This window comes from Capra hircus, chromosome 23 (genome assembly GCF_001704415.2).
Source record: "Capra hircus breed San Clemente chromosome 23, ASM170441v1, whole genome shotgun sequence".
NCBI lineage: Eukaryota > Metazoa > Chordata > Mammalia > Artiodactyla > Bovidae > Capra > Capra hircus.
Genome location: NC_030830.1, coordinates 44,449,424 through 44,476,182, shown reverse-complemented (window position 1 = coordinate 44,476,182; position 26,759 = coordinate 44,449,424). Strand labels below are relative to the sequence as shown.

The window sequence follows — 26,759 nt, the reverse complement described above, 5'->3', positions numbered from 1 at the left end:
TGCTGAGTAATATTCTATTATAGATAGATAGACAGATAGATAGATAGATATACCCCATATCTTCTTTATTCATCCATCTATGGATGGATGCTTAGGATGTTTTTATGTCTTGGTTATTATACCTGGCACTGCTGTGAACGCAGACGTGCAGATACTTATTCGAATTATAGTTCTGTCAGGTTACATGCCCAGGGGCAGGGTTGCTGGACCACATGGCTACTTTGTTCTTTCTTCATTAAATTTTCCCAATTGCCCAAGTCATGACCCAAAAGAAATGTACCAAGGTAAATCCACTGCAAAGCTTCCTTCGGCTGCCCCCTATTTTTCTGTTTCCCATCACAATGTAAATACTCAAAAACTCTCCTGAACCCCGTCCAGGAGGTCGCCATGCCGACCTTATGCTACATGTTTAGATCATCAGTTTCCCCTCCCTTTCAAAGCTGGGAGCCGTTGTTTTCTGGTATCTCTCTTTATCTGTGTCTCAGCAGCATTTGACACAACTGTCTATTGCCTTCTTTTTGGAACTATTCTTCTCCTGGCTTCTGGGACCACATGTTCCTAGGTTTTCTCTTGCTTTCACTGGTTCCCTTTTCATGATTTAATTGTTGTCATCTCTCTCTGTTCTCTAGATACTGGGGAGTCCCAGTTTCAACCCCATGCCCTTCCTCTCCTCCAATAATACCTTATTATTCTATTATTATTAAATATAAATGAATATGAATATCAGTTTATGTGTCAAATATATATACACATCAGTGATAAGCATATATTGGAATCATATGTTGGGGCTTCCCAGGTGGTGCTAGTGATAAAGAACCCCCTTGCCAATACAGGTTAATGTAAGAGACGTGGGTTTGATCCCTGGGTGGGGAAGATCCCTTGGAGGAGGGCATGGCAACCCACTGCAGTATTCTTGCCTGGAGAATCCCATGGACAGATGGAACCTGGTGGGCTACAGTCCATAGGGTTGCAGAGTCAGACATGACTGAAGTGACTTAGCATGTATGCATGCATAAGTATGTTATAAATCATAGAATGAATCATAAAGTATTATTGAATATCTACACACACTTTTTTTTTAATGCAATATTTTGTTTCATCTGAATCTGGAGAAATCGTGAAGTTGTTACAAGCAAGGACTTTTTAGAAAAACTTTCTCTCCTTTGTAGAGCAGGAGTGGCGCCACAGTTTCCTTCTCTCCTACCTCCTTTCCTTAGAAGCTTTTGCTCCAAGGCAGCAGGATCCCCCAGAAATCTTCTCTGGAGTCAGGCTTGGCTGAACGTCCCTTCCATCTGTCCATGTGGTGCTGACCTGTGTGTTTTGTTTCTCCCTACGTCTGCAGATGCTTTTGCAAACTCTCGATTGTTTCCTGATCCTTCACCCTCTTTCCTTGTAGGGCACTATAGTGGATTCAGCCTTTCAGTTCATGATGAAGAACCGTTCATTCTATGTCCTGCCTCATTTCTTAGCTGCTCCACCACTTCTTGTCCTGTTTTCTTTTTCTCTGCCATCATTGGGAAGCTTAAAACTTTTGTTGAGTTTTTACAGAATGTTTCGTCTTTTCTTGATTTCAGACTCTTCTTTCTTGTCTTCACTTGAGTGTGCTCTGTGTTGCGGTCACTGATAAACTGTGGCAGGGATGCTCCGGAAGGTGTAGTCCGATGGTGACTCCCAAGCCCAAGGGAATGCCCCTGTTAGAGACAGAATGTACTAGTGGATTTAAACAGCTACCAGTAAATCATTATGGTCTGGGCCCATGTGACACTCGGTGTCTGCTTTTATCTAAGAGGATAAGAAACAAGAAGAGGTATAAGACTTACACTATCTTGGATGCCTGAAGGTATACTGTTGTGTGTATGTTTTTCTGTTTTATTTTTAGACATACTTGCGTGGATGTTATCCACATGCATTCTCTGTCACATGCCTCTTCACAAAAAGTCCTATAAGGTTAGTAGCAGAAATCAGGCTTTGCCCATTTTTCAGTAATTGTGAGCTAGATGATCCCTATTTTACAGGTTTGAAAATGAGAAATGAGAAACTTGTCATCTGCCCGAATTTTCTCAAGAATTAGGGGTTGAAACAAAATGTCTTCATCTCAGTGTGGCTTTCCTTTCCCCCTTTTTTTTTTTTTTTTTTTTGCTTTGACCAGAATCTTTTTTAAGATTCTGATTATTCCTTTTTTGCTCTATTAGTTGCAATATGGAAAGGCCTGTGTGCAGCTGAGGAGAAGGGGAGGGGAAAAGGGGGAAGGGATGGGGAGGGGAAGGGGGGCGGGGGGAAAAGGAGAGGGAGGAGGAGGCTGGAGGGATGAGTGATGGCTTGCACTGATTGTTCCATGCGAGTGGATTCATAATCTTACTTTTCTGTGTGTACCTGTAAGATGTTTCTGCCATATCTCAGAAATAAAGGCTTTAAGAAAGAAAAAAAAAATCACTTTTGAGAAGGAAGGGATTGTTTACTTTAGATCTTAGTTCATCAAATTTTTAAACTGCAAAATCTTTGCAGTGAAAAACTTTTGGGCATGTAGCCCCATGTATATGTATGAATTATACACTGTGCTACTGAACAAAGGATTATATACATTAAAAACACAGATACATGGAAAGTTTAAAAGAATGAGAGTTTTAAAATATTAGTTTTCATATTTTCTCATTGCTCAAAGACGTCATCTCAGCCTAGCTTTGGAGACTGTGACTCTCAATCAACCTATCAGATTGACAGTCTCATCAAAGGCATGTTCATCAGTCATAAAAGGGCTGGAGGTAACCTGGAGAAAATGGAGCTATTTTACCGCAAATCTTGGATTCTCTTTGATTCTAATCTCTTGTAAACTAAGTGGAAACCAAGAGTGTGACTCCTCAAAATAATTATTCTAATGGAATTTTCTTGGAGGACTCGAGTATTTACTGTATTTTAGAAAATGGAAGTATGTTATAAATTCAATAAATTATCATGAGTCATTATTAAGTCATCAGCTAGGACAGAGTAGGTTATGCTGCAATGACAGACAAATCCCAAATGCTGATGCCTTAAAGCAAAAGATTTATTGTTCATTAAATTAAACTAAGTTCTTAGCAGACTCAGGCTAACAGAAGTTTCACTCTCTAGATGATAACTAATTATGCTACCAGGTCCCTGGAGAATCGCACAGCTGTTCTTAAACCACTTCCATTCATCATTATTTAGCCAGAGCAAATTTTGTAAACCACACCAACTTCAAGTGGCAGACAGGTGTGATTTCCCCCATAAGCTTAGAAGTAGAGAGAATATAAATATTGCTAAATAATGATCACATCTACTAAGACAAAATAGGAGTGCATCGAGAATGGATGTTTTTCTCAAGGAGATTGGAGTCTAATAAAGCACATGACCCATACAAAGAACTGTTCTAAGAGAGATTATTGGCATTATGTGCCAAAGATGAGAGCTGAAAAAAACTCAAGCAGTTTAGTGGAAAGTTGAAAATTCAAAAAGGCTTTGTGAGTGAAACTATAAAGAAGGTTAATCACAGCTATAGACTTATAGGAGCTGTTTTTTCCCAACTTAAGAAACCTCTAACTTAGGGGTGTGTGGTTCCTTAGTGTGGGTATATCATCAAGACTGTAATGATCATCTTTGTATGTATTTCTCAGTAAATTTTTCTGAGTATATCCATAGGAAAATTTCTCAGAGGTGGAATTGATTAGAGAATCAAAGGGTTAAATTCATAACTAAATTTTAATGCAAATTGTTTACCTTCCAGAAAGTGTGTACTCTATCAACAAGTATGTGGAAAATATCTTTTCCCACACTTTTTTCAGCACTGATACTCATTAAAATTTCTGATTTTAATTACTATATGTTCAAAATGATACTGGTTTGATTTGTAATTCTTTTTTAGTGAGTAAGGTAAAGTACTTTGTCATGTGATTTTGGAAATAGTATCCAGTTTAGTTCAGTTCAGCCACTTGGTCATTTCTGACTCCTTGTGAGCCCATGGACTCATGCCTCCCTGTCCATTACCGCCTCCCTGTCCATTACCAACTCCCAGAGCTTACTCAAACTCACATCATTTGAGTCAGTGATGCTATCCAATCATCTCATCCTCTGTTGTCCCCTTCTCCTCCTGCCCTCAATCTTTCCCAGCATCAAGGTCTTTTCAAATGAGTCAGTTCTTTGCATCAGGTGGCCAAAGTATTGGAGTTTCAGCATCAGTCCTTCCAGTGAATATTCAGGAATGATTTCCTTTAGGATGGACTGGTTGGATCTCCCTGTAGTCCAAGGGACTCTCAAGAGTCTTCTCCACCACCACAATTCAAAAGCATCGATTCTTCAGCCCTCAGCTTTCTTTACAGTCCAACTCTCACGTCAATACATGACTACTGGAAAAACCATAGCTCTGACTAGACGGACCTTGTCAGCAATGTCTCTGCTTTTTAATATGTTGTCTAAGTTGGTCATAACTTTTCTTCCAAGGAGCAAGTGTCTTTTAATTCCATGGCTGCAGTCACCATCTGCAGTGATTTTGGACCGCCTCAAAATAAAGTTTGTAACTGTTTCCAATGTTTCCCCACCTACTTGCCAGGAAGAGATGGGACAGGATGCCATGAACTTACTTTTCTGAATGTTGAGTTTTAAGCCAACTTTTTCACTCTCCTCTTTCATTTTCATCAAGAGGCTCTTTCATTCTTCTTCGCTTTCACCCATAAGGGTGGTGTCATCTGCCTATCTTAGGTTATTGATATTTCTCCCAGAAGTCTTGATTCCAGCTTGTGCTTCATCTAGCCCAGCATTTTGCATGATGTACTGTACATATAAACTAAATAGGCAGGGTGACAATATACAGCCTTGATGTACTCCTTTCCCTATTTGTTGTTGTTCCAGTCCAGTTCTAACTGTTGCTTCTTGACCTGCATACAGATTTCTCAGGAGGCAGGTCAGGTGGTCTGCTATTTCTATCTCTTGAAGAATTTTCCACAGTTTGTTGTGGTCCACACAGTCAAAGGCTTTGGCGTAGTCAATAAAGCAGAAGTAGATGTTTTTCTGGAATTCTCTTGCTTTTTCTATATTCCATTGGATGTTGGCAATTTGATCTCTGGTTCCTCTACCTTTTCTAAATTCAGCTTGATCATCTGGAAGTTCATCGTTCATGTACTGTTGAAGCCTGACTTGGAGAATTTTGAGCATTACTTTGCTAGTGTGTGAGATGAGTGCAATTGTGTGGTAGTTTGAGCAGTCTTTGGCATTGCCTTTCTTTGGGATTGGAATGAAAATTGACCTTTTCCAGTCCTGTGGCCACTGCTGAGTTTTCCAAATTTGCTGGCATATTGAGTGTGACACTTTCAAAGCATCATCTCTTAGGATTTGAAATCGCTCACCTGGAATTCCATCACCTCCACTAGTTTTGTTCGTAGTGATGCTTCCTAAGGTCCACTGACTTCACACTCCAGGATGTCTGGCTCTAGGTGAGTGATCACAGCATTGTGGTTATCTGAATCATGAAGATCTTTTTTGTACAGTTCTTCTGTGTATTCTTGCCCCCTCTTCTTCATATCTTCTGCTTCTGTTAGGTCCATACCATTTCTGTCCTTTATTGAGTCCATCTTTGCATGAAATGTTCCCTTGGTATCTCTAATTTTCTTGAAGAGATCTCTAGTCTTTCCCATTCTATTGTTTTCCTCTGTTTCTTTGCATTGATCACTGAGGAATGCTTTCTTATCTCTCCTTGCTTTTCTTTGGAACTCTGCATTCAAATGGATATATCTTTCCTTTTCTCCTTTGTCTTTTTCTTCTCTTCTTTTCTCAGCTATTTGTAAGGCCTCCTCAAACAACCATTTTGCCTTTTTGATTTTTTTTCTCGGGGATGATCTTGATCCCTGCCTCCTGTACAATGTCATGAACCTCCATCCATAGTTCTTCAGGCACTCTATCAGATCTAATCCCTTGAATCTATTTGTCACTTCTACTGTATAATCATGGAAATAATGTTACTTCTCTGCAATTTGATTTTTATTCATATGCAATTTTTTCCTTCTGGACTATTCATCTTTTTTAAGAATGATTTTTATATGCATGTCATGAATTCTATGAAAATAATTTTCCTGAATTATATTATGTCTTTTAATTTGTTTTTTAGAATTTTAGTCATACAGAAATTTAAAATATGTATATATATAATATATGTATGTGTACATATATGTAAAGTTTTACTTCTTTTCTCCTATATTTTTATCTATATAGAAAGATTCAGCATTCTAACATTTTGAATATAATTACTCATGATTTAATTTTAAAAATTTCTATTATTTTATATTTTAATCTTAAAATTTTTGGTATTTGGAGTAAAGTTAGATGAGTATTCATATTTTTACCTTTCTTTTTCTAAAAGAATAGCCAATTGCTGCAACAGTGTTTATGAAATTTCACTTTCTTCTCCATTTATTTTAAAAACCTTCATTATTCCTAAATTTCCATTTTCATTTGGGTCCAGTGTTTTTGGCTTTCCACTCTGTTCCACTTATCTGTCTACATCTTCTCCATGGCCAAATTGTTTAATTATTGTCACTTCATAATGTGATTTAATATTGGCAGGCCTAGAACTTCTTCATTACTCTTTATGATCAAAATTTTCCTGGCAATTCTTACGTGCTTATTTTTCCAGATAAAGTCCTGTATCTTTTTTTTTTTCAATTTTTTTAGGTTTCTATTTCTATTTTAATGAGGATTCCTTTGAATTTATGGATTAATTTTAGAGGCACTAACATCACTTCAATATTGAGTTTTCCTATTCAGGATTGTGACTTACCTTTTTTTTTCATTTCAATCTTAAAACTCAATGGAATAATATAATTTTATTTTGTGTTGGTTCTCAACATTACCTAAATTTATATGTAGGAATTTTTGTCTCTTTTGGTTCTGTTATAAGTGGAACATTTTCTTTAATATATTTTTATTTTGGTTATTGCTTATACATATAAAAGCTGTTTTGTATTTTAATTTTTAGAACAGCAATTAACTGATTTATCAGTTATTTCAAGGTAATAGGTATATTGGCAAATAGAGATATAATCATAAATAAATATATTTTTTACTCTTCTTTCCAAGTTTTACCTCTTTTATTTTTATATTTTGTCTTAATTTATGGGCTGGTAAAAACTGATAGAAAAACATTAAAAGCAGTGGCGGTACAGGGCAACTTTGTTTAAAAGTTTTGCACAGTCATAGTCTCTTTTAGTCCAGATTTATGATTCTTTTGGTAGAATAATTCTCTCAACAGCAAATATTTATCAGCAAATTTTTATTTGTAATTTTGTATTGTTGACTTGTGATTCCAGCCTGCAGCATCACCCACAATTTTATCTTAGTCATGGCCCTTTATGCATTCATTGGTTAGTTACTAATAAGTAGAGTTTCTTTTTATTAAACCATCATGTCCAGCTTGAGAGAATGTTTTGAAGCAACTTTTAGTAATTTAGAGAATTTGAGAATAGTTTTTCATGTTCATGGGGTTCTCAAGGCAAGAGTACTGAATTGGTTTGGCATTCCCTTCTCCAGTGGACCACATTTTGTCAGAACTCTCCACCATGACCCGTCCGTCTTGGGTGTCCCTACATGGCATGGTTCATAGTTTCATTGAGTTAGACAAGGCTGTGGTCCATGTGATCAGAGTGGTTAGTTTCCTGTGATTGTGGTTTTCAGTCTGTCTGCCCTCTGATAGAGAAGGATAAGAGGCTAATGGAAGCTTCCTGAAGGGAGAGAGCCTGAGGGGAAAATTAGGTCTTGTTCTGATGGGCAGGGCCATGTTCAGTAAATCTTTAATCCAATTTTCTGTTGATGGGTGCATCTGTGTTCCCTCCTTGCTATTTACAAACTATGGTGGAGGTAATGAAGATAATGGTGACCTCCTTCAAAAGGTCCCATGAATGATGCACTGCTACACTCAGTGCCCCCAGCCCTGCAGCAGGCCACTGCCAACCCACACCTCTGCCAGAGACTCCTGGACACTCACGGGCAAGTCTGGGTCAGTCTCCAGTGGTGTCACTGCTCATTTCTCCTGGGTCCTGGTGTGCACAAAGCTGGGCAAAGGCTAATAGAGTTTTGCCAAGAGAATGCACTGGTCATAGCAAACACCCTCTTCCAACAACAAAAGAGAAGACTACACATGGACATCACCAGATGGTCAACACCGAAATCAGATTGATTATATTCTTTGCAGCCAACAATGAAGAGGCTCTATACAGTCAGCAAAAACAAGACTGGGAGCTGACTGTGGCATAGACCATGAACTCCTTATTGCCAAATTTAGACTTAAATTGAAGAAAGAAGGGAAAACCACTAGACCATTCAGGTATGACCTAAATCAAATCCCTTACGATCATACAGTGGAAGTGACAGATAGAGTCAAGGGATTAGATTTGACAGGCAGAGTGCCTGAAGAACTATAGACAGATTTGTGACATTGTACAGGAGACAGGGATCACGACTATCCCCAAGAAAAAAGAAAAGCAAAAAGGCAAAATGACTGTCTGAGGAGGCCTTACAAATAGCTGTGGATAGAAGAGAAGCTAGAGATAGAGAAAAGGAAGGATATACCCATCTGAATGCAGAGTTCCAAAGAATAGCAAGGAGAGATAAGAAAGCCTTCCTCAGTGATCAACACAAAGAAATAGAGGAAAACAATAGAATGGGAAAGACTAGAGATCTCTTCAAGAAAATTAGAGATACCAAGGGAACATTTCATGCAAAGATGGACTCAATAAAGGACAGAAATGGTATGGACCTAACAGAAGCAGAAGATATGAAGAAGAGGGGGCAAGAATACACTGCAAGAAGAACTGTACAAAAAAGATCTTCATGACCAAGATAATCATGATGGTGTGATCACTCACCTAGAGCCAGACATCCTGGAATGTGAAGTCAAGTGGGCCTTAGGAAGCATCACTACGAGCAAAGCTAGTGGAGGTGATGGAATTCCAGGTGAGCGACTTCAAATCCTAAGAGATGATGCTTTGAAAGTGTCACACTCAATATGCCAGCAAATTTGGAAAACTCAGCAGTGGCCACAGGACTGGAAAAGGTCAATTTTCATTCCAATACCAAAGAAAGGCAATGCTAAAGACTGTTCAAACTACCACACAATTGCACTCATCTCACACACTAGCGAAGTAATGCTCAAAATTCTCCAAGCCAGGCTTCAACAGTCTGTGAACTGTGAACTTCCAGATGTTCAAGCTGAATTTAGAAAAGGTAGAGGAACCAGAGATCAAATTGCCAGTATCCATTGGATCAAACGAAAAAGCAGGAGTTCCAGAAAAGCATCTACTTCTGCTTTATTGACTATGCCAAAGCCTTTGACTGTGTGGACCACAATGAACTGTGGAAAATTCTTCAAGAGATAGAAATAGCAGACCACCTGACCTGCCTCCTGAGAAATCTGTATGCAGGTCAAGAAGCAACAGTTAGAACTGGACATGGAACAACGGACTGGTTCCAAATAGGAAAAGGAGTACTTCAAGGATGTTTATTGTCACCCTCTTATTTAACTTATATGCAGAGTACATCATGAGAAATACTGGGCTGGATGAAGGACAAGCTGGAGTCAAGATTGCTGTGAGGAATATCAATAACCTCATATATGCAAATGACACCACCCTTATGGCAGAAAGTGAAGAGCTGAAGAACCTCTTGATCAAAGTGAAAAAGGAGAGTGAAAAAGTTGGCTTCAAGCTCAACATTCAGAAAGCTAAGTTCATTGCATCTGGTCCCATCACTTCATGGCAAATACAATGGGAAACATTGGAAACATTGACAGACTTTTTTCGGGAGGGGGCTCCAAAATCACTGCAGATGGTGACTGCAGCCATGAAATTAAAAGATGCTCGCTCCTTGGAAGGAAAGTTATGACCATACATAGACAGCGTATTAAAAAGCAGAGACATTACTTTGCTAACAAAGGTCCATCTAGTCAAAGCTGCAGGTTTTCCAGTAGTCATGTATGGATGTGAGAGTTGGACTGTGAAGAAAGTTGAGCACTGAAGAATTGATGCTTTTGAACTGTGGTGTTGGAGAAGACTCTTGAGAGTCCCTTGGACTGCAAGGAGATACAAGCAGTCCATCCTAAAGGAAATCAGTCCTGAATATTCATTGGAAGGGCTGGTGCTGAAGCTGAAACTCCAGTACTTTGGCCACCTGATGTGAAGAACTGATTCATTTGAAAAACTCTGATGCTGGGAAACATTGACGGCAGGAGGAGAAAGGGATAGAAGAGGATGAATTGGTTGGATGACATCACCGACTCAATGGACATGAGTTTGCATAAGCTCCAGGAATTGGCAATGGACAGGGAGGCCTGGTGTGCTGTAGTCCATGGGGTCTCAAAGAGTTGGACACAAATCAGCAACTGAACTGAACTGAACTGACTGCACTGAGAATGGTTTTTAGGGGCACACACTTGAGTTGTACCTTCCCAGAGGCTGTGTTTTGACTGAACTTCTTTTAAAGGCCTTCTCCAATTTCATTATTTGCCTATTAGAGATGGGGGTTAAAAGGTGTATCCTCCCCATCCCAGTATTTTTAGACTTGATCTATTCTTTTAATTGCAACTTGCAAACTGGCTGATTCTTTTCTGAACTGATCTCTCTTATAGTTACCTTTTAAAATGTAGCCAATACCAATTGATTCATGATACTGTCATTCTTTTTTTGTTGTTGTTGTTCTTTAGCTAAGTTCATTGGATGCATTCTTTGCCTTTACAATTTATTACAAGCAAAGTTTTCACCAAATAGTCACTGCATTACATGAATCATTGTATTTCCAACCTCCAGAAATTATCTTTCACTGGCCACTACCTAGCCTCAGAGCCACCACCATATTTATTTTTTTAATATTATTATTTGGCAGCTTCTTTTTGCTAGTAGATAAATTTTTATATTAATCAGGCTAAACTGATTACTTAGGCTAAACTTTCCTGCAGTAACTGATGACTCAACTGCTCAATGGCAAACACAGCAGCATTTATCTTTCACATTTTAGAACCATTGTAGGTAGACACTGGCTTACTTTTACAACTTCTTTGCTACCTATTACTTTTAAACCTTGGACACTACTTGGCTGAGTGTATTGGGTCTGAGTTGCACTTTCTCGTGCTTTGTATTTTGTAGATATTGCCTTAGTAGTCTCCAAGCATTTTACTGTTTCTCTGCCCCTCCCCTCTTCATTGCTGGATATTAATATGGATGCTGTGCCTTTTAATCTTACTTAAAAATCTTGCTTATGCACATGAGGGTAGTTTTGTTCAGATTTTATGTTTTCTTGGTTCCAGTGTGGGTTAATTTTCCTGGTCTTCTCACTTCCTCTGAGGTTGGTTTATCTTATCTCCAGGAAAATATCACCAGTTTGAAGATGGTGTCTTCTATAAGTAGTCAGAGAACGGAATTCTTAGGTGAAACTAGGTTCATCCTTAAAGTGAGTTCAGTTTACCCTTCTTTTTGTACTTTTATTAAGTACTGATTACTCAGCTAAATTCCATCTTATCAAGAGTGTATCTTTGTCTACCTGACCTTCAACTCTTGTCTCAATTCAGACAGGTAGTTCTCTCACCTTTAACTTTATGCTCGAAACTGAAAAATGGGGTAGTAGGTAACCATGTGATTTGGTGACTTGGAATTTAGGGTGGAAAGAGTTGCCTTTCAAGGGTTCTATGCCTTGAATAACTGTAAACTCTTTAAAATGTGTGAATAAACAACCTTCATTAAAATTGAGATTTTTAAGAATTACATCTATCATAGATAACTGGTCACATCCTCTTCTCTCTCTACCAGACAGCTAAGGAAATCATAAATTTTTTGTATGCAGTGTCTTAATTTGCCTAAATAAATGTGAATTAACCTAAATCTTGCTGAGTGAGCCATTGGGCTTCTCTTGAAACTGTGTCTTGACAATTAAGATTTTTGAACCTAAGACAACAGCACTAAGTCTCACAGAAATAAGTATGAAAATTATGTCCACCAAATATCACACTGTTGTGATTTTCTCCATCTCTCCTCTTCTGGAGATCATGTAGATCCTTCCCTCTTCGTAGACACATGTGAATAGACACCTACCATGAACAATTTACTGAGATCAACAATAGGAGAAAAATCCTCCACAGGATCCTAGACTTTCATCTCAAGTCTATCTGCACTGAGCTGGGAACTCAGAGGACGGCTCTCTCAGCAGTGTTAGCCCTCGGCCATTTCCATTAACTCCTAGGTCTTGCCACATAAGAGCCTAAGTGTTTTTAGAATGGATGACTGCTCTCTAAGGGTGGGGTAAGAACTATTGATGAGATTCCTCTGGCCTCTCATATTCTCCTTCTCTGATCATAAATGAAACTCTGCTAAAAGAGGATTAGTCTTTTATAGGGACAGGGTTTTAGTGCAGATGTATATTTAACTGTTTGCAGATTTGTTTCCAATAGATTTTGTCAAGAATGAGGTGGAAGAGTATATATTGATATTTTTAGGCTGAAATGTGTTTTCTTTAATTAATTTGTTTTATTTTTAGGGTGACCGTGGACTTCCTGGTTTTCCTGGGCTTCATGGAATACCAGGATCAAAGGTTGAAGAAATCTGTTCTTTATAAAATTAAGCAATGTTTCACTTTACTTCAAATTGAAAGCACTCTATGTTATAAATGTGCTATCAATAAATGCTCATATATTAAATGACTAGGTTAAGATTAATACATAGTTTACATAAAGCTTTTACAAATTTCCTTTAAAATTTTCAGCCATAAATCTTATAGTATTTAAAAATTGATGAGTAACTGATTATATAGAAATTCTCTTAATCTTTATAAAGCCCTATTAGAGTAACAAATGCCCTCACTTTTCCTTGCTTTTGCTTTATAAAGCCTGGGATAGAAAACTTTTGTAAATAAACTTTAAATAATTTTATTTCTATTTTGTTTTGATGTTAGCATATTAAACTCCATTGTGTATAATTGGTGTTTTTCTTTAATCTATAAGAGAAATACTAAATACTTCTCTAAAATTCAGGATTTGTATTTTGTCTTTTAGGGTGAAATGGGCCCCAAAGGAGAAAAAGGATCACCTGGATTTTATGGCAAAAAGGGAAGTTTAGATCCCAAAACAGAGTATCATATTGAACTTTAAATATAATGGAAATAGAAAATTGAAATTTCAGTCCCAGTCCACTCTGCTGGCAATTAGCTTTTTCACCTTTCTCTGTGGGGTTTATTCAGAACAACGAAAAAATGGAAAATGACTATTCACTGTTATACTTGATTTTCTATAAGAATACTTTGTGTTATTGACCCTTCTGAACTTAACAAAATATTTATAGATAGAGATTACTTGGAAGTAGTAGCTGTTTAACAGTGTGTCCTTTGAGAATCTTATTTTTTCTCATTGAAGGGATATTATGTTCTCTCTATGTTTAAGATACACATTTCTTTTTAATTCTGCATAGATGTGGTTTCTGTGTTTAGATGCTTTTAATAATTCTTCATCCACCTTATTCTCAATGTCATATTGTGTCCTGGTAAAATAATGCTTTGCCAAAAGCTGCAGGGCCAATACAAGCTGTGGTTCCACAAATTCTATCAGTCCATGAGGAAATTATCTTTCCTTCCTATTTAAGTTTGACTTGGAATTTAAAAACCTTCTTGTAAGGATTGTTTTTGTTTGTTTTTAAAAACAGGGCGCAAAAGGTGAAAAGGGAAATGCTGGCTTTCCTGGCCTTCCTGGACGTGCTGTGAGTTTGACAGAAAATTTTCTTAAGTATTTTACATTAAATAAAATTTATCTTGTACTGTCTTCTTTTAAAAAAGAAACAAAACCAATACAATATTGTAAAGTAATTAACCTCCAATTAAAATAAATAAATTAAAAAAAAGAAACATTAGTACAAAAATATATTAAAATACTTGTACTTATTTTTCAGGGAGAACCTGGAAGACATGGAAAGGATGGATTAATGGGTAGCCCTGGTTACAAGGTATTTACCAAAAAAGGTTTCTGTAACTAGTGAGTGATTATGAGAAAAATGTACAGATACTAGAATTTTGTTTGCATATGACATTGGTATAAAATGAATGAACTAAAAGTTGTAATTTAAAGATCATAATCAATTTATTTTGAATATATCATGAATTCTTATGTGTTGGAAATAAAATCCCAGGATATTAGAAGCTTCTTCAATGAGCCATTCAGATAGGTTTGTTTAGTTGATCTGAGCCACAGGTACTTAGCTGTGTCTTCCAAGGGATTTGACTTTTTTTCAGAGAGTAGGGGAATGAATCCTCAACCCTAACAATTTTAACCTTAATCCTGATAACTTGTGTGATATGAATATGGGAGAATTAGAGTAAGAAGAATGGGGACATGCCAATGACTTATCAATCCTGAAAAAGCACATGCTCCTATGATGGTGGGTGAACACCATCTTATTCTTACATAAATAAGTTTTTCTGGGTCAATTATCAAACAGAAACAGTCTTTCTATAGTGTGACCTATTAAATAAAAGAACATCAGGGACGTATATATTCAAGTCAATATATCTGGAATAAGCCAACAGTCCACATCATTATTCTGCTGTGTGTTTGTTTTGATCCCTAGGAGAGAATTTGTGTAAATCCATCAGCCAGCAAGACCACTTGGTCAAGCATTAGATTAGAGATGTCATCACGTTTCCTAATGGTCACAACTTTGAAGGCCTCACTTGCTCAATAATTCAGTTCAGATTTCTTTGATCTATAGGTGTTTTCTTTTCCTTTGGAAACACTGTCCATTTTTTCACTTAAGTTAATGGAAGTTCTCCAAATATCAAGTGAGTCCTTAAAGATTTCAGATAGTGCTTCCTGAATGTACAGTACGGGGCTCTGTTTTCAAGAGTTCAATCGTGTATTATTAATTATATTTGACTAGTTTTGTGTTTTATTTCCTATTTGATTATTGATTAAGCAAGTATTTATTTATACTTTGTAGGTACTAGACATACAGAAGAGAATAAAACTCTCATAGATTTTATAATCCAGTCTTTTGATGTTTTTAGAGAACACAGATTCTTATAATACAACTTGGAGAGTTTGCACATAAGTATGTACAGTGTACCCTCACCACAATTGACGGTATAAACATATCTGTCACCTCCAAAAATGTCCTTCCTTCCCTTTTATTATTGTTTATTATTTTTTGTAATATGAGCACAATATAAGATCTACCCTCATAGCAAATTTTAAAGTTTACAAAGCAGTATTGTTATCTGTAGGCCCTAAGCTCTATTGTACAGTAGATTTCTAGGACTTATTCATTTTGCATAATTGAATCTTTGTATTTTTTGACCAATACTTCCTTGGTTCCCTTTCCCCAGCCCCTGACAAAATTCTATTCTCTGCTTCTGTGAATTTGACCATTTCAGGTTCCTCATGAAAGTGGGACCGTGTAATGGTTATCATTTTACATATGGCTTATTTCACTAGTGTATGTCCTCCAGGTTATCCGTGTTGTTGAAAATGGAAAGATTTATTTCTTTTTCAGGTTGAAAAATATTCCCCTGTGTATGTGTGTGTGTGCGTGTTTATCTATATCACACTTTAAAGTCATTCATCTGTTGATGGACATTAAGTTTCTTCCATGTCTTGCCTATTGTGAATAATGCTGCAATCAACCCAGTAGTTTGGATATCTCTTCAAGGTTTTCATTCTCTTTGTTATATATGCAGAAGTGATATTGCTGGATAATATACACTTTTATTAATTTTTTGAGGAACCTCCACATTGTTTTCTATAGTGGGTGTACCAATTTACATCCCTATAATAGTGTACAAGGGTTCCAGTTTTTCCAAATTCTTGCCAGCACTTTTGTGTGTGTGTGTGTGTGTGTGTGTATATTTATAATAATGCCAACTGATAAGAGGTGATATCTCATTGTAGTTTTGATTTGCATTTTCTTGATGATTAGTGATGCTGAGTACCTTTTCATTTACTTGTTGGCCATTTGTGTGTCTTCTTGGAGAAGTGATTCCTCAGTTCCTTTGCCTATTTTTAAATTGGTTATGATTTTTTTTCTATTGAGTTGTAGGAGTTTCTTATATATTTTTTATATTAACTCTTTATCAGATATGTGACTTGCAAATATTTTCTTCCATTCCATAGTCTGCCTTTTCTTTTCATCTTGTTGATGATTTCCTTTGTTGTGCAGAAGCTTTTAAGTCTGATAAAACCCCAGTTCTCTACTTTTGCTTTTGTCATCTGTGCTTTTGGTTATATGAATATTAGGATTGTTTTTGCTGTTTATATATAAAAATGCCATTAGGGTTTCGGTAGGGATTGCATTGAGTGTATAGATCATTTGGGGTTGAATAAACATTTTAACAATATAAAGTATTCCAATCCGTGAGCTAGGAAAGCTTTTTCATTTATTAATTAATGTCTTTAATTTCTTTCATCAATATTTTATCATTTTCAGCATTCAAGTCTGTCACTTCCTTGGCTTAGATTATTCCTAAGCATTTTATGATTTTTGATGCAACTTTAGGATTCTTTTCTTAATTTCCTTTGTAGATGGTTCACTGTTATTGTATAACATTCACTTATTTCTGTATGTTGACTTTGTACGCTGCAACTTTACTGCATTTGTTAGTTTTAGCATTATTTTATGTAGTCTTTAGTGTTTTCCTTATGCAAGATCATATTATCTACAAACAGAGAGTTTTACTTTTTCCTTTCCAATTTAGATATTTTAAAATTTCTTTTTCTTGCATTACTGCTCTGACTAATACTGTCAGTACTATGTTGAATAGAAGTGGTAGATGTGGGCATCCTTGCCTTGTTCTTGATCTTAGGGGAAAAATCTTCACCTCTTTACCATTGAATATGATATTAGCTGTGGGCTTTTCATACATCTATGGTCTTTATTATGTTGAGGTAAGTTTCATGTAATTTGTTGAGAATTTTTGTCATGAAATAGTGTTGAACTTCATCAAATGCTTTTTCTGCATTTATTGAGAGGATCATGTGATTTTTATCTTCATTCTGTCAATGTGGTATATCCATACTGAACCATCTTTGCATTCCAGAGATAAGTCCCACTTAATCATGATGTATGATCCTTCCGATGCACTGTTGAACTCAGTTTCCTAATATTTGTTGAGACTTTTTCCATGCATGATCATGAAGGATATTGGTGTCACCTTCCAATGCACTGTTGAATTCAGTTTGCTAATATTTGTTGAGACTATTTGCATGCATGATCATGAAGGATATTGGTCTGTAGTTTTCTTTTCTTGTAGTGTTTTCTTGGGCTTTATTTGATACTGGTCTAATAAGTTTGGAAGTGTTCTGTCTTCTTTTTCTTGGAAGGCTGTAAGGTGGATTGGTATTAATTCTTCTTTAAGTATTTCAAAAATTTACCTGTGAAGTCATCTGTTCCTGGGACTTTCTTTATTGGAAGGCTTTTGGTTACTTATATCAGTTTAGTTCAGTTCAGTCACTCAGTCATATCCGACTCTTCACAACCCCATGAATCGCAGCACGCCAGGCCTCCCTGTCCATCACCAACTCCTGGAGTTCACTCAGACTCACGTCCATTGAGTCGGTGATGCCATCCAGCCATCTCATCCTCTGTCGTCCCCTTCTCCTCCTGCCCCCAATCCCTCCCAGCATCAGAGTCTTTTCCAATGAGTCAGCTCTTCTTTATATAGTCTTCTTTATTTGTCATTGGTCTATTCAGGCTTTCTGTTTATTCAGTCTTGGTAGATTGTAGGAATTTCTCTTTTTTTCTAGTTTGTCCATATAATTATTCATAAGAGTTTGACCCTTTAAAAAATTTATTTTGAGTCGATTGTAACTTTTCCCTTTTTATTTCTGATTTTGAGTCTTGGCTATTATTATTTTTTCTTAATTAGTCTCATAAGGAGTTATTCTTTTTATTTTTTAAAAAATCCAAACTCTAGCTTTGTCTTTTTTTAAAAAAATTACTATTGTTTTCCTATTCTCTGCTTCATTTATTTTTCTTCTAATTAATTATTTCCTTCCTTCTGCTAGGCTTCCCTGATATCTCAGTCGGTAAAGAATCCACCTGCAATGCAGGAGACCCTAGCTCAATTCCTGGGTTGGGAAGATCCCCTGGAGAAGGGAACAGATACCACTCCAGTGTTCTGGCCTGGAGAATTCCATGTACTGTATAGTCCATGGGGTCACAAAGAGTCAGACACAACTGAGCAACTTTCACTTTCACTTTCCTTCTGCTAACTTGGGCTAAGTTTGTTCTTTTTCTACTTCCTTGCCCTTTCTGATATTAATCTAGGTGATACATTCACATGTATATACCCACAATTGTAAACTTCAGTTTACTCTTTTTAACAGCTTATTGATAAATAAGTCACATATCATACGTTTACTCATTTGATGTATAAAATTCAATGGTTTCTAGTATATCTACGGAGAAGTCAATGGCACCCCACTCCAGTACTCTTGCCTGGACAATCCCATGGATGGAGGAGCCTGGTGGGCTGCAGTCCATGGGGTTGCTAGGAGTCAGACATGACTGAATGACTTCACTTTCACTTTTCACTTTCATGCATTGGAGAAGGAAATGGCAACCCACTCCAGTGTTCTTGCCTGGAGAATCCCAGGGACAGTGGAGCCTGGTGGGCTGCTGTCTGTGGGGTCGCACAGAGTTGGTCACAACTGAAGCGACTTAGCAGCAGCAGCAGTATATCTACAGAGTTACTCAATCAACACTACAGTTTAATTTTAGAACATTTTCATCACCTCAAAAAGAAACCCACTGGCAATCACTCTGACTCTACACATGGACATCACCATCTGGTAGTGTACTGACATCACTGTAGTCAGTACTGAAATCAGATTATCTTCTTTACAGTTGAAGATGGAGAAGCTCTATACAGTCAGCAAAAATAAGACCTGGAGCTGGCTGTGGCTCACATCGTCAGCTCCCAATTGCAAAATTCAGGCTCAAATTGGAAACCAATGGCTTAGGGAAAACCACTAAGCCATTCAGGTATGACCTAAATCAAATCCCTTATGATTATACAGTGGAGGTAACAAATAGATTCAAGGGACTAGATCTGTTAGACAGAGTGCCTGAAGAATTATGGACAGAGGTTCATAACATTGTATAGGAGGTGGTGACCAAAATCATCTCTAAGAAAAAGAAATGCAAGAAGGCAAAGTGGTTGTCTGAGAAGGCTTTACAAATAGCTGAGAAAAGAAGAGAAGTGAAAGGCAAAGGAGAAAGGGAAAGATATGCTTAACTGAATGCAGAGTTCCAGAGACTAGCAAGTTTTAGTAGAGGTGAGAAAGCCTTCTCAAGGGAACAATGCAAATAAAGAAGAAAAAAATAGAATGAGAAAGACTAGAGATCTTTTTAAGAAACTTGGAGATACCAAGGGAACATTTCATGCAAATATGGGATCAATAAAGGACAGAAATGGTAGGGACCTAACAGAAGCAGAAGATATTAAGAAGAGGTGGCAAGAATACACAGTAGAGCTGTACAAAAAAGCTCTTAGTGACTCAGATAACTATGATGGTGTGGTCACTCACCTAGAGTCGGATATCCTGGACTGTGCAGGCAAGTAAGCCTTAGGAAGCATTACTACAAACAAAGCTAATAGCAGTTATGGAATTCCAATTGATCTATTTAAAATCCTAAAAGTTGATGCTGTTCATGAGCTGCTCTCATTATGCCAGCAAATTTGGAAAACTCAGCAGTGGCTACCCTGCTCCAGTATTCTTGCCTGGGAAATCCCATGGATAGAGAAGCCTGGTGGGCTACAGGCCTAGGGTCACAGAGAGTCAGACATGACTGTACAACTAACACTTTCACAGCAGTGGCCACAGGACTGGAAAAGGTCAGTTTTCATTCCAATCCCAAATAAAGGCAATGCCAAACAATGTTCAAATTACTGTAAAGTTGCACTCATCTCACATGCCAGCAAGATTATGCTCAAAATCCTTCAAGCTAGGCTTTAACAGTACGTGAATGGAGAACTTACAGATGTATAAGCTGATGTAGAAAAGGCATAGGAAACAGAGATCAAATTGCCAACATATACTGGATCATAGAAAAAGCAAGAGAATTCCAGAAAAACATCTACTTCTGCTTCATTGACTACACTAAAGACTTTGACTGTGTAGATCACAACAAACTCTGGAATATTCTTAATGAACTGGGACTACCTGCCTCCTGAGAAATCTGTATGCAGGACAAGAAGCAACAGTTAGAACCTGACATGGAGCAATGGTTCAAAATTAGGAACGGAGTATGTCAAGGCTGTATATTGTCACCCTGCTTAATTAACTTATATGCAGAGTATATCATGAAAAATGCAGAAGTGGATGAATCACAAGCTGGAATCAAGATTTCCAGTAGAAATATCAATAATCTCAGATAAGCAGGTGATACCACTTTAATGGCAGAAAGTGAAGAAGAACTAAAGAGCCTCTTGATGAAGATGGAAGAGGAGAGTGAGAAAACTGGCTTAAAACTCAACATTCAGAAAACTAAGATCATGGCCTCTAGTCCTATCCCTTCATGGCAAGTACATGAGGAAAATATGGAAACAGTGTCAAATTTCATTTTATGGGGCTCCAAAATAAACATGGATGCTGTTTGCAGCCACAAAATTAAAAGATGCTTGCTCCTTGGAAGAAAAGCTTTGACAGACCTAGACAGTGTATTAAAAAGCAGAGACATTACTTTACCAACTAAGTTCCTATAGTCAAAGCTATGGTATTTCCAGTAGTCACGTAAGGATGTGAGAGTTGGACCATAAAGAAGGCTGGGCGTGGAAGAATTGATACTTTCGAACTGTGGTGCTGGAGAAGACTCTTGAGAGTCCATTAGACACAAGAAGAACAAACCAGTCAGCCCTAAAGGAAATAAACCCTGAATATTCATTGGAAGGACTGGTGCTGAAGCTGAAGGTCCAATACTTTGGCCACCTGATGTGAAGAGCTGATTCATTGGAAAAGACCCTGATGCTGGGAAAGATTGAAGGCAAGAGGAGAAGAGGGTGACAGAGGATGAGATGGTTGGATGGTATCACTGACTCAATGGGCATGAGTTTGAACAAGCTCCAGGAGATGGTGAAGGACAGAGAAGCCTGTCATGCTGCAGTCCATGGAGTTGCAAAGAGTCGGCCGCGACTTAGTGACCGAACAACAACGACATACTCTACCTCTCACCTACTTCCTTTCCACATGAATTTGCCCATATGGACATTTCATATAAACCACGTGGTCTTTTGTGGTTCATCTCTTGGACTATCCTAACATTTGTGAGGTTCTTCGATGTTTTGCCCTGTATTAGTACTTTATTTCTTTTCATTGCTGATAATATTTAATTATTTGAATATATGGATATTATTCATTTATCAGTTCATAGACATTTGAGTTGTAATTTTAGGCTCTTATAAATAGTGTTTTATCAACATTTATGTACAAATTTTTGCATGGACATGTGTTTCCATTTCCCTATATTTTTGATAATGAAATATCTGGAGAATATAATTATGTTTAACATTTTTAAGTTAGCTCACTCTTGATATTTACTTTCTTGCTAGGTCCGTGCTACCCTTAATATTTAACTTTGGTTATGTCCTGAATTTTCTAATTAGTGTGGATCTTCTAATATAGTTAGGTTAATTTCTTCTTATCTGTTTGACATTTTTTACTAGAGTCATTCACATTTTTCTAAAAGTCTATTTAATTAAAAAGATAGACTTTATTTCTTAGAGACATTTTAGGCTCACAGCAAAACTGATCAGAAAGTACTAAATGTTTCCATATACCTCTTGTCCCCTCCTCCTACAGATTTCCCCAGAATTGACTTCTCATACAAGAGTGGCACATTTTTTTTTTTTTAACAATTGATGAACTTACATTTACACATCCTATCACTCAAAGTCCATAGTTTACATTGGTGTTCATGCTTGATATTGTACATTCTGTGGGTGTGGTCAAATGTATAATGACGTATCCACCACTACAGTCTCAAACAGAATAACTTTACTGCCCTAAAAATTCTCTGTTCTCTACTTATCTTCCCCTTCCCCTAGCCTCTGGCAACCACTAATCTTTTTACTGTCCCCAAAGATTTTCCTTTCCAGAATGTCATAGAGTTAGAATTATATTGTGTGTAGTCTTCTCAGATTGGCTTCTTTTACTTAGTAATATGTGTTTAAGACTCCTTAGTGTCTTTTCATGACTTGATAATTCATTTGTTTTTAGTGCTTAATAATATTCTTTTGTCTGAATAGTCTGCAGTTTATATTTCCTTTTCAGAATGTTTGAATAATGAATCATACCTAATTTTTTCTGACCTTATTAAAATCTGTTTTCTTTAAAAAAAAAAATCTGTTTTCTTCCTCCCACCCAGCTTTTTGTTTGGGAATTTTTCAGTCATACAGAAAATTGAACCACATAAATATATGAGTATCTATTTCTAAAATTTGTTTTTTTGTTGAGCCACTGGAAAGTAAATTAGACTCCGTGCATTTCTCTCCTAAACACTTCGGCTTGTATCTCCTAAATGAAAGTCGCTCAGTTGTGTCCGACTCTTTGTGACCCCATAGACTGTATAGCCTGCCAGGCTTCTCTGTCCATGGAATTCTCCAGGCCAGAATATTGGACTGGGTAACTATTCCCTTCTTCAGGGGATCTTCCCAACCCAGGGACTGAACCCAGGTCTCCCACATTGTGGGCAGATTTTTTACCATCTGAACCACCAGGGAAGCCTGTACCTCCTAAGAATATTTTAATTCCATCATGATGTCCAAGAGATTTAATGTCAATATAATACTATTTTCTAATATTCAAATGTTCTAATTGTTTAAAAAGAGTATCCTAAATAGCTATTTTTACACTTGATACAATCAATATCTGTGCATTGCATTTGGTTGTATATTGGTCAGGGTTGCTCTAAAGAAACAATATCAATAGGGCATATGTATGTGTGTTTATATTGTTTATAATATATGTGTCAATATATAAATGTATATTCATATATCAAAATACATATTTATGTTTTCATGTATGTTATATGTATTTTATATAGAGAGGGATAAAGAGGTGTTGGTGAGGGAAAGGGTGAGGGAGAGGGAGGGATGGAGATTGATAAATTGACTCATTCATTCATTCAAAGGAATTGTCACATGCATTCGGACTATGCTTTCTGTCGCTATAGTTTTGCTTCTTACAATGTCAATTAAATATAATCATATAATATTTAAGGCTTCCCAGGTGGTGCAGTGATAAAGAATGTGCCCGCCAATGCAGGAGACGCAGGAGACGGGAGTTCAATCCCTGGGTCAGGAAGATCCTTGGAGGAGGAAATGGCAACCCACTCCAGTATTTCTTGCCTGGAAAAATTCCATGGACAGAGGAGCCTGGTTGGCTGCAGTCCATGGGGTCTCAAACAATTGAATCTGACTGAACGACACAACACACGCACACACACCATATTTAGTGGTATGGATATAGACAGCTGGTTTCTTCATTTATCAGCTCATGAACATTTGAATTGTTTCCTATATTTGGCATTTATGAATAATGTTGATATGAATATGCTTATACACATCCAGATTGGACATGGTTTCATTTCTCTTGGGTTGATACCTACTAGAATTGCTGCATTGTATTGGAGAAGGCAGTGGCGCCCCACTCCAGTACTCTTGCCTGGAGAATCCCATGGATGGAGGAGCCTGGTGGGCTGCAGTCCATGGGATTGCTAAGAATCGGACACGACTGAGCGACTTCACTTTCACTTTTGACTTTCCGGCATTGGAGAAGGAAATGGCAACCCACTCCAGTGTTCTTGCCTGGAGAATCCCAGGGATGGGGGAGCCTGGTGGGCTGCCGTCTATGGGGTCGCACAGAGTCGGACACGACTGAAGCGACTCAGCAGCAGCAGCAGCATGGTGAGTGTATATTTAACTTCTTAAGAATATCCCAAACTATTTTCCAAAGTGATTGTGTTGTTCTCTATTACCATTAGCAATTCAAGAGAATTCTACTTTTACCACATCCTGCCAACACTTAGTATTTGGTATTTTAGCTCTTTTATTTGGTACATAATTGTATCTCATATGGTTTTAGTTTGCATTTTTCTGATGACTGACAGGGTTGGCATCTTTTTATGGGTTTCTTGGCCATTTGTATATCTTCTTTTGTGAAGTGTCTATTCAAAACATTTGACAATTTAAAAAAACACTTTGGGTTGTTTTCTTGTAAATGAGTTGCAAGAGTTCTTTGTACAATAGGTCTTTTTTTATCAGACATGTATTTGTGAATATCATCTCCTGACCTTCAGATTGCCTTTCATTTTCTTAATGGTGTTATTCAATGGGAATAAGTTTTTAATCCAGATGAAGTCTAGCTTCTTAGAATTTCTTTTTGCTTATGTCTTCGTGTTGTATTTAAGAGTCTTTACCTAACTTAAGGTCAGAAATTTTCTCTTTCCTTCTAAAAGAAAATATTTTCAAATGTCTTAAATGCATATATAAGTTATCATAGTTTCTAAGATTGTACCACCATAGCTTACAAATGGTGTGATCACTCACCTAGAGCCAGACATCCTGGAATACAGTCAAATGGGCCTTAGGAAGCATCACTATGAACAAAGCTAGTGGAGGTGATAGAATTCCAGTTGAGCTATTTCAAATCCTAAAAGATGATGCTGTGAAAGTGCTACACTCAATATGCCAGCAAATCTGGAAAACCTAGCAGTGGCCACAGGATGGGAAAAGGTCAGTTTTCATTTCAGTCCCAAAGCAAGGCAATGCCAAAGACTGCTCAAACTATCACACCATTGTACTCATCTCACACGCTAGCAAAATCATGCTCAAAATTCTCCAAGCCAGGCTTCAACAGTACAAGAACCATGAACTTCCAGATGTTCAAGTTGGATTTAGAAAAGGCAGAGATCAGAGATCAAATTGCTAACATCCACTGTAACATTGAAAAAGCAAGAGAGTTCCAGAGAAACATCTACTTCTGCTTCATTGACTATGCCAAAGCCTTTGACTGTGTGGACCACAACAAACTGGATAATTTTTAAAGAGATGGGAATACCAGACCACCTGACCTGCCTCCTGAGAAATGTGTATGCAGGTCAAGAAGCAACAATTAGAACTGAACATGGAACAACAGACTGGTTCCAAATTGGGAAAGGAGTTCGTCAAGGCTGTATATTGTCACCCTTCTTATTTAACTTACATGTAGAGTACTTCATGTGAAATGCCAGGCTGGAAGAAGCACAAGCTGGAATCAAGATTGCTGGGAGAAATATCAATAACCTCAGATATCAGATGACACCACCCTTATGGCAGAAAGCAAAGAAGAACTAAAGAGCCTCTTGATGAAAGTGAAAGAGGAGAGTGAAAAAGTTGGCTTAAAACAACATTCAGAAAACTAAGATCATGGCATCTGGTTCCATTGCTTCCTGGCAAATAAATGGGAAAACAATGGAAACAGTGACAGACTTTATTTTCTTGGGCTCCACAAGCACTGCAGATGGTGACTGTAGCCATGAAATTAAAAGACACTTGCTCCTTGGAAGAAAAGCTATGACCAACCTAGACAGCATATTAAAAAGCAGAGACATTACTTAGCCAACAAAGGTCTGTCTAGTCAAGGCTATGATTTTTCCAGTAGTCATGTACGGATGTGAGAGTTGGACTCTAAAGAAAGCTGAGCACTGAAGAACTGATGCTTTTGAACTGTGATGTTGGAGAAGACTCTTAAGAGTCGCTTGGACTGCAAGGAGATCCAACCAGTCCATCCTAAAGGAAATCAGTCCTGAATGTTCATTAGGAGGATTGATGCTGAAGCTGAAACTCCGATACTTTGGCCATCTGATGCAAAGAACTGACTCACTGGAAAAGACCCTGATGCTGGGAAAGGTTGGAGGTGGGAGGAGAAGGGGACAACAGAGAATGAGATGGTTGGATGGCATCGCCGACTCAGTGGACATGAGTTTGAGTAAGATCTGGGAGTTGGTGATAGACAGGGAAGCCTGGCGTGCTGCAGTCCATGGGGGCTCAAAGAGTTGGACACGACTGAGCTACTGAACTGAAATGAGTTTACAAATTTAGTTCTATGATCCATTTTGATTATTTTAATTCCTGTGTGATATAAAAGTTAAAGTTCTTTTCTTCCCTTTTCTCCCTGGAGGTCCGGTCATTACAGCGCCATTTATTGCAAGGTTTTCATTTTCCATTGAATTACAGGAGCATTTTTGCTAAGTATCAATTGATCAATATATGTGTTAACTGATTTTTGAACTCTTGATTCTGTTTTACTCATCTATGTGTGTGCTAAGTCACTTCAGTGGTGTCTGACTCTTTGTGACCCCATGGACTCTTCTGTGATCCCCAGGCTCTTCTGTCCCTGGGGATTCTCCAGGCAAAAATACTGGAGGGGGTTGCCATGTCCTCCTCCAGGAGATCTTCCCAACCCAGGGATCAAACCCATGTCTCCTGTATTACAGGTGGATTCTTTACAGTCTGAGCCACCAGGGAAGCCCAGAATAAGTCTTGAAATTAGGTAGTTTAAGTCTCTAAATCTGTTTTTCTTTTAAAAATTGTAATAAATAATTGAGGTTCATATAAACTTCACATAAGGTTTAGTATAAGCATGAAATTTTCTAACAACAACAACAAAAACTTCTGGGGCTTGTTAAAGAAATTTTTTAGTTTGGAGTACTTATATATTTACAGCAAGTTATAGATAAATAGTACAGTGAGGTTTCCTT

The 26,759-nt window shown here is 37.5% G+C and overlaps 1 protein-coding gene across 2 annotated transcripts in view; it reads left to right on the top strand.

Moving 5' to 3' along the window:
- Nucleotides 1-26,759, top strand: part of COL21A1 (collagen type XXI alpha 1 chain) — a 254,450-nt gene that overhangs the window by 163,193 nt on the left and 64,498 nt on the right. For both annotated transcript variants that reach the window (XM_018039271.1, XM_018039272.1), the window contains 4 exons: nt 12,523-12,576; nt 13,037-13,090; nt 13,680-13,733; nt 13,923-13,976. In XM_018039271.1, the coding sequence (XP_017894760.1) occupies nt 12,523-12,576; nt 13,037-13,090; nt 13,680-13,733; nt 13,923-13,976 (216 nt within the window). The remainder of the gene's footprint in view (nt 1-12,522; nt 12,577-13,036; nt 13,091-13,679; nt 13,734-13,922; nt 13,977-26,759) is intronic.